This window comes from Scyliorhinus canicula, chromosome 9 (genome assembly GCF_902713615.1).
Source record: "Scyliorhinus canicula chromosome 9, sScyCan1.1, whole genome shotgun sequence".
In the NCBI taxonomy this organism is placed as follows: Eukaryota; Metazoa; Chordata; class Chondrichthyes; order Carcharhiniformes; family Scyliorhinidae; genus Scyliorhinus; species Scyliorhinus canicula.
In genome coordinates, this window is record NC_052154.1 from 32617738 (window position 1) to 32630371 (window position 12634).

The following is a 12634-nucleotide window of genomic DNA, read 5'->3' on the forward strand; positions in this document are numbered from 1 at the left end:
AAAGAAAATTTTAAAAATCTCACTAAGACATTAAGAGGCCACAAACAGATCAGCCATATCTTATTGAATGGCGGAGCAGGCTCAATGGTATGAATAACCTACTCCTAATTTGTATGTTTGTATGTATGCATGAAAATTACAGATAAAAAGGCAGCTTCAAGATATTGGGCCCGATCTTCCCAAAAGGGACCAACGTTCCCGAGCGAGCACGTTTAGCCACGCGTTTCCTGGCACTCACAGTGCCGAGAAACACATGGCTATTCAACGCGACTCGTTTTGATTGAGGGATCCTAAACAGGGAACGGGCAGCTGAGGCTGCACATAGCCCCGTTTTTTTTACAATGGAGAGCAATACTCACCATAACTCCCCATTGTAACAAGAGATCGGGACACCATTTTTAAATGGCGGCCCGATCTCCGAGGCATTAAAAAAAAACCCTGACCTTCCCTCAGCCAGGCCGCAACATGGGACCGTCCCCCACGGCCCCCCAAAACCTCCATGGCAGTGCCAACCTGGCACCCTGTCAGTGCTGCTGGCAGTGCCATCCAGGCATCTTGGCATTTCCAGGTTGGCACCCAGGTGGCATTGCCAGGGTGCCCGGCTGGCACTGCAAGGGTGCCTAGGTGACACCAGCAGTGCCAGGGCACCACCCTGCCCAAAGGGACCACTGATCCCCTTGGAGATCCCCATGAGTGCCCTTTCATCTGGTCCCCGTTTGTGGGGACCAGTGCCAAACGGCGCACGCCCGAGGTTTCCCAGGCAAAACCTGCACATTAGAGTGAGGCTTACGGCCTCACCCTAATATGCTAATTTTCCAAAAACTGATCCCGGCCATTGTGGGCAAAACAGGTGGAGAAGGTAGTCAAGAAGGCATAAGGCATGCTTGCCTTCATTGGCCGGGGCACTGAGTATAAAAATTGGTAAGTCATGTTGCAGCTGTATAGAACCTTAGTTAGGCCACATTTGGAGTATAGTGTTCAATTCTGGTCGCCACACTACCAGAAGGATGTGGAGGCTTTAGAGAGGGAGCAGAAGAGATTTAGCAAGATGTTGCCTGGTATGGAGGGCATTAGCTATGAGGTGAGGTTGAATAAACTTGGTTCGTTCTCACTGGAACGAAGGAGGTTGAGGGGCGACCTGATAGAGGTCTACAAATTTCTGAGGGGCATAGACAGAGTGGATAGTCAGAGACTTTTTCCCAGGGTAGAGGGGTCAATTACTAGGGGGCATAGGTGTAAGGTGCGAGGGGCAAGGTTTAGAGGAGATGTACGTGGTAAGTTTTTTTTACACAGAGGGTAGTGGGTGCCTGGAACTCGCTGCCGGAGGAGGTGGTGGAAGCAAGTACGATAGTGACATTTAAGGGGCATCTTGACAAATAGGATGGGAATAGAGGGATATGGACCCTGGAAGTGTAGAAGATTTTAGTTTAAATGGGCAGCATGGTCGGCGCAGGCTTGGAGGGGCAAAGGGCCTGTTCCTGTTCTTTGATTCCCCTTGCAATAATTTGTGAGATTGCGTCGAATCTCATGAGGCGTTGCGAGCCGAGTAGATCCCTGGAGCGGGATCTCCCAGCTTTCACTGGCCTCGTCGAGCTGTTTTCCAGCGCAGCGTGGCCAGAGGATCGGGCCCATTATTTTTATAAGAGATACAAATAAACAAAGTCTAAGAGGAATTAAGACACAGAAAATATTATGGTGTTCAAATCTTTTCCTCATTAAAACTGTGTAAATTCCAGTGTTTGAACATTTTACACATCTCAATACACATTTAAACTTCTAACATTCATAGGCATGTCATTTATTGTAACATTTAAGAATTGTACACCTTTTTAAAAAATGTACTTATTCATAGAATCACTGCGGTGTAGGCCATTCTGCACTGATCCTCCGAAAGAGCACTCTACTTATTTCCACTCCCCCGCAAACCCAACCTTACCCTTTGGACACTAGGAGGCAATTTATTTAGTTATTTTTTAATTTAGAGTATCCAACTATTTTTTTTCCAATTAAGGGGCAATTTAGCGTAGCCAATCCATCTCCCCTGCACATCTTTTTGGGTTGTGGGGGTGAGACCCACGCAGGCACAGGGAGAATGTGCAAACGGCACACGGACAGTGACCTGGGGCCGGGATCGAACCCAGGTCCTCGGCGCCATGAAACTAAGAGGCAATTAGCGGGGCTAATCCACCTAACCTATATATCTTTCGTCTGTGGGAGGAAACCGGAGCATCCAGAGGAAACCCATGCAGTCACAGGGAGAAAGTGCAAACACCACAGTCACCCAAGGCTGGAATTGAACCTGGGACCCTTGCACTGTGAGGCAGCAGTGCTAGCCACCTTGCCGCCATCCCCCCCCCCCCCCCCCCCTTGAGATTTTCACTTTACAAGGGAGGATTGCTACCAAAATGAAACAACAAGTGCCATCTTGACTCCATTAGTGGAAGGTGAAAGTTCAAGTTCAACTTTGAGGCTTGAAGTCATAACCTAGATGCTAACTGGGTGTAGTACTGGGGGATGCGGATGCATTGTATAATTCACCAAACATCACTAAACGGATTATCAAGTCATTTATCCCTTTGCTGTTTGTGGGAACCTTGCAACATCCAAAATATGTTGGTGCATAGGTCAAAATCTTTTGGGATCCCAGAAAGATGGGATAAAATACAAGTTCATTCCTTCTTAATTTGTTTAGTGGATTTTTGTATGTATGGGGAGGGGGGTGCCGGTCGGGGGGCAGGATGTGTTGTCCAGGCCGGTTTCTGAGCTCAGGGCCGATTCCAGCTCCTCCGCCTCACTCTGCGCGTTTTTCTTTGCCGCGGCTCCACAGTGACACTCACCATCTTGGCGACAGCGCTGCTGCTCCGGGCCGATCGACTGGGACCGTCGGTTTACCCGCAGCACCATGGAAACCGCGCCCGAGGCATGGCGACGACAATCCCGCGAGACTGCGCGCGGGGCACACAACGTCCCCCGGGGGGAGGGGCCGAGGCTGGGGGGAGGGGCCGAGGCCGCGGGGGGAGGGGCCGAGGCCGCGGGGGGAGGGGCCTAAGCCTGACGTTTTTGCCCCCGGCGCGCGGGCACTCAACGTCCCCCGGGGGAGGGGCCGAGACTGGAAGAGGGGCCTGAGCCTGACGTCTTTGCCCCGGGGCGCGCGCGGCACTCTGCTGTCCCTGGGGGGCAGAGACGGGCCTGAGCCTGACGTCTTTGCCCCGGGGCGCGCGCGGCACTCAGCTGTCCTCGGGGGGGGGGAGGGAGGGGCCTGAGCCTGACGTCTTTGCCCCGGGGTGCGCGCGGCACTCAGCGGCCCTCGGGAGGAGGGGCCTGAGCCTGACGTCTTTGCCCCGGGGCGCGCGCGGCACTCAGCGGCCCCCGGGGGGAGGGGCCTAAGCCTGACGTCTTTGCCCCGGGGCGCGCGCGGCACTCAGCGGCCCCCGGGGAGGGGCTCTCAAAGTATTAAATGGTAACAAATCCCAAAGCAAGCGCATTTAGCCACGTGTTCGCCCAGAAACAAACACCAGGCTATGAAACACGATTCACGTTTGGTAAGGGGCTTCAAAGGGAGTCACGTTTCGTATAGCGGGAAGCTCCACTCGCCGGAACTCCTCAGTGTAGTACCACCCCTGACCCTCCCCAATCTGACATTCCCGAACCCCAACACTCTATGGGAGGATGCCCAGCCGCCCCCTTCCCCCCCCCCCCCCCCCCCATACCCGCCAACCAGGGCACCTCCGGCCCAATCACACCCATGCAAAAAATGCCAGTTTGGCACCATGGCAGGGGCAACCTGGCAGTGCCACTTGGCACACCTTGGCAGTGACAGGCTGGCACCCACATGGCATTACCTGGGTGCCAGTGCCTGGGTGCCCATGTGGCACCAGCAGTGCCAGAGTGCCACTCTGCTCAAAAGGCATGCACATGGGAGCCTCCGATCGCCTGGGAGACTCCCATGAGAGCCGTCCCATCTGGTCCCAGTTTGTGGAGACCTGTACTGAATGGTGATCGCCCGAGGTCTCCGAGGCGAAAGAGATTGATCCCACGCCTCGGGTAACTCTGGAATCTGGACGTCTTGCATTAATATGCAGATTTGCTAAAAACTGACAGGATTCACATCGCCACGCCTTGTGAGAACCCTTTAGATTTTGTGAGGTTTGATACGGTTTGGGGGGTGTTACAGTTATGGAGTTATTTTGTTGCATTTCATTGTTTGTTGTTATATTTTCTGTAAAAAATTCCAATAATGTTTTAAAAAAAAGATTTTGTGAGGTGTTGCGAGCCGTGTAGATCTTGGGAGCGGGGTCTCCTGGCTTTTATCAGCCGTGCTGCGCCTTGTCAAGCTACTTTTCGGGCAGAGCGTGGTCATTAAACCGTCCCCTAACCTGTGTACCCAAACAGGTGCCGGAATGTGGCGACTAGGGGCTTTTCACAGTAACTTCATTGCAGTGTTAATGTAATGTGGCAATAAAGGTTATTTATTTTATTTATCATAGTCTCAAAGCCTCTCATCCAAAATACACCACAACCATCTATAATTTGCACAATGACAATTTGCACAAGGTTCTCCCTGGATCTGACGGGAGGGGGTCGCAGTGGTGTCCGTCAAAGTTACCAGCCCTTAATGTTTACACCATAGAAGCCTTTCAATCTGCTAGAAAGGGCTGCGTCTTATTTCAGTCTGTAATTCAGTTATACGTTTAAAAGTATATATTTTTATTGGTGTTTTCCAATTTTTACAGAGTAACAAACAGCTCATGTGTATCTGGTATTTACAAACAGGTTTGTGTCTTTTTTACACAACGTCCCATTTCACTCCCTCCACTCTCCTCCCCTCTTTTGTAGTTTAGTTCTCCTCTTAGTATTGCTGTCTGCCCTGGGCACCCTGTATTGTGCTCCGCTTCTTTCTGCTGGGGCTTTTACTTTTTATTGTTGCATGGCCCATCCCTTTGGCCCCATGCTTTGTTTTGTGCTTCCCTCAGGTTCCCTTCCCTCCCCTTTCCCTTCTGCCCCCTTCTCTTGTGTGTGCCTTCCCTTGCCTTCCACCCCTCCCCCACCCGTCTTCCTAGCCGCTGTTCGCCTCGAATAGGCCTTAGAACAGGCTAATGAATGGAGTTGACACATGCCTTCTTTGCTTTTACCAAAAGTGCATCAGCATATCACAAGAAAATAAATAACAATTAAGAACATGAGTAGGTCATTCAGCCCCTCAAGCTTGTTCTGCTATTTGGTGAGATCATGGCTGATCTGTTTGATTCAACTCGATTTCCTTGTCTACTCCTATAACCCTCAACTCTCTTGTCAAGTAGGGTACTTAAGTAGGGTGCCCTTTCCAAGGGCTGGTGCAGACGATGGGCTGAATGGCCTACTTCTGCACTGTAAATTCTATGATTCTAACGGAAGCCAGGTGGGGGGGAGGGGTTGCGTTCATTGGAAAATAAGGGCAGGTTACAATGGGCCTGGGAGTTGTGGGGATGGGGACAATACTGGTTTCAAGGTGAAGCGGCTGGAGGTTTCTGGGAAGTGGGAGGGGAAGGGGGTTGACGGTGATTAGGGACAGGGCTGGGTCTCCCCCTGCTGGATGGGGCTAGGAGTAGTGGCTATGACTGATAAGAGAAGGGGGATGAGAGACTCCCGGTTCGGGTGGTGATGTGGAACATGCGAGGACTGGAGGACTGGTGAAGTAAGCGAGAATTTCCTCGCTGTTGAAGAGCTTGAAAGCCGACGTGGTGCTGCTGCAACAGATCCACCGGAGGGTGAAGGACCAAGTTTCGGAAGGGCTGGGTGAGTCAGGTGTTACACTCAGGATTGGAGGAGCAAGGGGTGATGGAGATGAAGGACTTGATTTTGGAAAAGCGGTTTGCAGTGGAGGCCTATGGGAGGATTTTGGAGGAGGATAAGGCATCTCTGGAGCGGGGGAAGGCTAAATAGGAGGAGCAGCTGGGGATGACACTGGAGGAGGGATTCTGGTGTGAAGAACTGCGGAGGGTGAATGCTTCGACCTGGTGTGCAAGGCTGAGGTTGATACAACTAATGGTGCTACACAGAGTTTACCTGACACAGTCGAGGATGAGCTGGCTGTTTGAGGGGATGAAGGACATTGGTAAGCAGTGTGGGAATGGCCCAGCCAATCAAGTACATATGTTCTGGTCCTGCCCGATGTTGGAGAAATTTTGGAAGTCGATCTTCAGCACCATGTCGGCAATCTTGCACGTGGACTTGGAGCCCAGTCCCTTGGGGGCCATATTTGGGGTGTTGGACTTGCCGGAGTTGCAGACAGGAGTGAGGGCAGATGTTTTAGCTTCGCCTCGTAGATCCCTTGCAGAATGGTTCTGTTGGGGTGGAGGTCAGCTTCTCCACCCTGTGCCTCGGTGCAGGTGATGGATTTAATGGCGCTCTTGTACTTAGAAAAGGTGAAATTCGCTTTAAGAGGAGTGAGTGAGAGGTTCCATAAAAGATGGGGTTTGTTCATACTACATCTCGGAGAGCTGGTTACCATTAACTTCTTGGGGGTGGTGAAGGTTGTTGGGGGCGGTTTAGGGTTGATGTTGGGTTTATTTTGTTTTGTAATGTTATATGTTATAAAGGGATCAGGGGTTATGGGGAGAAGGCAGGAGAATGGGGATGAGAAAATATCAGCCCTGATTGAATGGCGGAGCAGACTCGATGGGCTGAGTGGCCTAACTCTGCTCCTATGTCTTATGGTCTTATGTGTTAACTGTAAAAATGTTAACATTTGATTGTCACAAGTAGGCTTACATTAACACTGCAATGATGTTACTGTGAAAAGCCCCTAGTCGCCACATTCCAGTGCCTGTTCGGGTACAGAATGTCCAACTTACCCAACAGCACATCTTTTGGGACTTGTGGGAGGAAACCGGAGCATCCAGAGGAAACCCACGCCGACATGGGGAGAACGTGCACACTCCACACAGACAGTGACCCAAGCCAGAAATCGAACCTGGACCTGTGAAGCAGCAGTGCTACCCACTGTGCTACCGTGCTGCCCACTATCGAACAGACGATACTGGATTTATGTACTCATGCCAATCACAGAAGTGCACCCTTGGGCCAGAATGTAAAATCAGTCCTGCAAGCATAAAACAGAACATTACTGGTATTAATCTCTACTGCAAAAAACCTGAATGTCTTTAAAACTGTGAAGAACAGCATTCATATGACTGATCGTGCAGAATGTAGCCTTTTGATTGTTTCCATTTCATGCTTAGATTTCCCTGGGTCATGCATTATTTCTCCACTGAATGGATACGCAGATGACTGTAACCATCAGTGACTATTCAGAGCGACGTGAGGTGATCTGCCCTCTGATTTTCTCAGCAGGAATGTTTAAATACCTACTTTACTCTGTCTTCTGATGATCTAGCCAAGATTAGGGAGCTGGAGAAATGACAAAACTCCACCTCTTTAAGGATGTACACTGTGGGAAGAGGAAACTGCAATGTTTCCTTTCTTTTCTGAGCAGACCTGGGGTATCAGCTGCCAGTGCCAGCAGACAGTTTAAATCGTCAGCATGCAAATTCTGAATCTGGAGCAGCTGGAATATGTATCCGATGTGGAGGCAACAAAGGTTTCACTCAAACCAGATTTCTAATTAAAGCCTCTACTAAATCCTGTTATAATTTATAGAATCTTTTCAAGCATTCCTGAGTTAATTTAAGAATCTAAACTATTTTTATGATGTAACAAAGAGCTCATATGCATTATAATGTGTGTGCTATTAAATGTGTCTGTCCATCACTCAGATTGAAAAAGGGACAACTGCTTGAAAGAAGATTCAATTCAGAACAGGAGGATCAACATGAGCCTTTCTGATTCCAAATCTAGTCTGTGATGGGTCTGAGTGATAATATTTTTTACAGCTGCAAAATGATGCCATCATGTAAATAATCAGATATTACTCTGCAAGTAAAATAAAATTATTTGGGCTATTCTGCCCTGATGTGATCACAATCACCTCTTGAGCCGAGATAGTTAACCCATTTATTTAATATTTGCATGGAACATGTAAATCTCATAGACTTCATTAACTGTAACTTTAGTTTTGATTTTAACTGCTTTTAATTTAACATTTCCTGCAAGGGGAACACATTTATAGAGCTTTATATGAAAATGAAAATCGCTTATTGTCACAAGTAGGCTTCAATGAAGTTACTGTGAAAAGCCCCTAGTCGCCACATTCCGGCGCCTGTCCGGGGAGGCTGGTACGGGAATTGAACCGTGCTGCTGGCCTGCTTGGTCTGCTTTAAAAGCCAGTGATTTAGCCTGGTGAGCTAAACCAGCCCCCTATACAGCCCAAAGGCGTGCAGGGTAGGTGAATTGGCCATGCTAAATTACCCCTTAGTGTCCAAAAGGTTAGGTGGGGTTACTGGGTTATGGGGATAGGGTGGGGGTGTGGGCCTACGTAGGGTGCTCTTTCAGAGGATCGTTGCAGACTTGATGGGCCAAATGGCCTCCTTCTGCACTGTAGCGATTCTATGATTCTTTATAAATATCCTCAGAATAGCCCAAATATTTTTTTTAAATAAAAGAATTATCATAGAATCATACAGTGCAAAAGGAGGCTGTTTGGCCCATTAAGTCTGTGCTGGTTCTTTGAAAGAGCTATTCAATTAGTCCCACCAGAGGGGCAGACATTAGAGGGTTATCATTGCATTTGAAAAGCACCACACCTTTACCATTGCACTGACGTGCCAACTAGAATTTGCACTTAAGTCGTGGGGGCCTGGAACCTTCTTTCTCAAAGACAAGAGCAATACCATCGAGTCAGGTTTGACTCCAATGCTAAACACAAGTGATATGGATATTTTAGGTACAAAAGAGGCAGTGTGTCCAGTGCTAATGGCTGAGTTATTCTCAATGCATTACATTGATGTCTAAATCATTAAGAGTTTTAGCTGTATCAATAGGACTTTTGTACATTTTATATTTCTACAGAACATTTATGCCAGAAATAAATTTGTCTATACATAAACATACACATGCACATCTATAACATCTTAATCTGCAGCAGAAAGCTACCCTCTGATTCATAGTATCTGCAAACATTTTTAACCTTAATTAGGTTGTAATTTGCATACCCTGTCTAATTAGTTAACCCAGAGTTATTTATTGGTTCTGGATTAAAATATACCTCCAGATCACAAAATACAAAACAAATAAATCAATGTCACAGCCAAAGAAACACACACAATATCTTCCAATATAACTTGCCACAGATAGGTTGGACGTGCAAAGTACTATATATTTTTTAATATAAATTTAGAGTACCCAATTATTTTTTTCCAATTAAGGGGCAATTTAGCGTGGCCAAACCATCTACTCTGCGCATCTTTTTGTGTTGTGGGGGTGAAACCCACGCAGACATGGGGAGAATGTGCAAACTCTACAAGGACAGTGACCCGGGGCTGGAATCGACCCCGGGGCCTCGACACCCTGAGCCAGCAATGCTAACCACTGCGCCACCATGCTGCCCCCAAAGTACTATATTCTTAAGCATAAACTGTGGGTATCCTTCACATCATAGATTTCAATTTGACAGATCAGTGCACGTAGCGCAGAGTTGGCGTAGGCGAGGTGCAAATCAGGAATTTGGATTTGGCAGTCAACACAACAAATTCAGGGCACACATTGAAAACTAATGGTTGGTAAATGATGTGGACCCTGACCTCAAGAGGAACAACTATATCTTGCACACCAATTATAATATGTGATATTTGAGATGATCAATCTCAATGCCATTTCAATTATCACCAAGAACTGTGTGCTGCTGGTTCTGCAAAAATTATATTGAATAATTTGGCACATGGATTAATGAGGGTTTTTTCCCCAATTAAGGGGCAATTTAGTGTGGCCAAGCTACCTACCCTGCACGTCTTTGGGTTGTGGGGGCGAGACCCACGCAGACATGGGGAGAATTTGCAAACTCGACACGGACAGTGAGCCGGGGCCAGGATCGAACCCGGATTCTCAGCACCGTGAGGCAGCAGTGCTAACCACTGTACCACCGTGTCGCCCAGGTTTCACTAATTATGACTATTAAGCAGATTGTAAATAAATAATAATAAATATTGCTTGGCATGTAATATTGCTCTTGCTTTTATAAACCAAAACAAAGCAAAGTCTTCCCAATGGTAATATAGCAGAATTTTAAAATAAATAAGCACAATACTGCTGATTGCAGCTTAGTCTTTTGAGTATTTCCAAATGCTTCCCCAATCTAATGTTACCATAGAGATATAATCAGCCATCACCGCAACAGTAAGGCTGCTGTTACACCTCTGCTGGCGTGAGAGACTGTTCCTGTCACTTTACTTTGCCCTTCACACAGGAATTTGTCAAACAGGTGGTGGAAAATCACTGCAACAATTAGATGTCCTCCTACTTCACAGCATTGGGTGCACAATGTTGCTTAAATATAATTACTACACCTCCTCACTTTGGATACATTTTTATTTCAAGTGTTCACTTTCCTGTTCTGGTAAATGATTTTGTCCTTTTGTTTTTAACTCCCTCACACTCGCTTGAAATTGAACTCTGGCTATTGGGCAATTTGGAAAAAAAAAATCAAATAGTGCCTTAGGGCTTAGTCGCATCCTTCGCCTGTGACTAGCTGATAGCAAAAATAACTCTTTGCCACTTTCTCACAGACATTTTCATTTCTGAAGCATTTAAATCTTCACACAAAGTCTGACAACAGTAACCACACTGGGCAAATTCTTCACAAATAGTGTCCTTGACTCTGACAGATTTGCAGTCTGCCACATTCTGGATGGTGTTGTTACTATTGGTAACAGCTTAGTCTGTGCTAAGGCACTGCTATAATGATTCATCTATCTCTGCAACTAAGGTGAAAATACCACCTCGTGTTTGGAAATAGTTAGGTGGGAAATATGCTTCTGTCCAAAGATTCAAACCAAGAAGCATTGTAGGGCAGAACAAAAATAAATGACCAGCAAGTGATGCATGCCACAAAAAATAGCATTAAATATAACACTGGAGTCAGTATGGTTTGGTACTTCAAGAGACAGATTTTTCTAACCATGAATTCATGTAATCACGTTTGCTAAATTAAATGTTGAAGGGAATCTGACAATCAATCAGAACCACACCTTCCAGTCAACAAGCCAGACTATTTCCTGTAGGGTTCCACAGAGCGCAGTACTACCTCCCATGCTTTTCATTGTTTACAGCAATGATGTAGACTTAAATGTAGGGAGCATGATTAAGAATTATGCTGCCATGCAGTGAGTGGTCGCACATTTGGTGGCTGATGCAGTATCAATTACGACGAGACGAGAGAAGAGTGTAATCGAGGCTTTATTAAGCAGAGATGTGTAGCCTCCTGCAGCTGCTGCCAAAATGGCTGCAACTTGGTGAGCACACACATTTATACTCCGCCGACGGGGTGGAGCCAGCAGGCAGGGATCTTTCCCCCTACCTGTAGTACAGGAGCTTTACCGTATTACATCTCGTATGTGATATATACAACAGTGGTGACTACCACATTCACCCCCTGTTAAAAAAGAGTCCAGCGGGGATGGTGGAAAACTATTTACATGCATTTTAAGTTTAACATTTTGGGGAAAGTTCACAAATTCAGCCGATCGGCTGCCTTGATCCTTCGCAGTCCTGGTGGCAATGCAGGTGACGGCACGGTCGCCGGTGACTCCGGGAGCATATAGATCTCATCTTCATCCCCGGGTGGGACCAAGGGGAGGACGGATCGTCCTGGAGCGGGGGCTGTGGTTAGATGCGCTGGGGGGAGGAAGGGTGGTGCCAGGGCAGAGGGTTGGGTGGGGAACCAGCTGGTGCCAGGTCCCTGAGGGAGACTGTGTCGTGGAGGCCGTCGGGGTACACCACAAAGGCATACTGCGGGTTTGCATGGGGCAGCTGTACCCTCCCGACCAACGGGTCCGCCTTGTGGAGCCACACGCGCTTGCAGAGGAGAACGGGAACTGGAGCTGCCAGCTACGTTGGGAGTGAAACCCCGGAGCTGGACTTCCTGGGGAAGGCAAAAAGACGTTCACGGGGTTTGCATTATTCGCAGTGCAAAGTAGCGATTGGATAGAGTGAAGTGCGTCGGGGAGGACCTCCTGCCAGCAGGAGACCGGGAGACTTTTGGACCATAGGGCCAGCTGGACGGTCTTCCAGACCGTCCTATTCTCCCGCTCCACCTGCCCGTTTTCCCGGGGGTTGTAGCTGGTCGTCCTGCTCGAGGCGATGCCCTTGCTGAGCATGTACTGACACAGCTCACTCATAAAGGAGGATCCCCGGTTGCTGTAGATGTAGGCGGGGAAACCGAATGGGGCGAAAATGGTGGTTGAGGGCTTTAATGACCGTGGCAGACGTCATATCAGGGCATGGGATGGCAAAGGGGAATCTGGAGTATTCATCGACCATGTTCAGGAAGTACGTGTTTCGGTCGGTGGAGGGGAGGGGCCCTTTAAAATCGACACTGAGGCTTTCAAAGGGGGGGGGGGAGGCCTTCACTAGATGCTAGCGGTCTGGCCGGTAGAAGTGCGGTTTGCACTCCGCGCAGACCTTTTTTAAAAAAATAATTTTTATTAAGATTTTCACAAAATATAAACAACAAAACAATATTAACCAAACAACCATAGTAAAA

General features: G+C 47.9%; 2 protein-coding genes across 3 annotated transcripts in view; one reads left to right on the forward strand and one right to left on the reverse strand.

The window, feature by feature from the left end:
- The window catches only part of gas8 (growth arrest-specific 8), a 59007-nt gene that overhangs the window by 36072 nt on the left and 10301 nt on the right, over positions 1–12634 (reverse strand). Inside the window, exon 1 of one of the 2 annotated variants that reach the window (XM_038806464.1) lies at positions 2838–2998. The exons of the other annotated variant lie outside the window; for it this stretch is intronic. Within the exon in view, the coding sequence (XP_038662392.1) occupies positions 2838–2840 (3 nt within the window). The 5' untranslated portion in view covers positions 2841–2998. Of the gene's footprint in view, positions 1–2837; positions 2999–12634 lie in introns of those variants that run through there. 2 annotated transcript variants of the gene reach the window in all.
- Positions 3410–12634, forward strand: part of dbndd1 (dysbindin domain containing 1) — a 79028-nt gene continuing 69803 nt past the window's right edge. The window contains exons 1-2 of the mRNA XM_038806467.1: positions 3410–3542; positions 4734–4773. The gene's annotated coding sequence lies outside the window, so the exon portion shown is untranslated. The remainder of the gene's footprint in view (positions 3543–4733; positions 4774–12634) is intronic.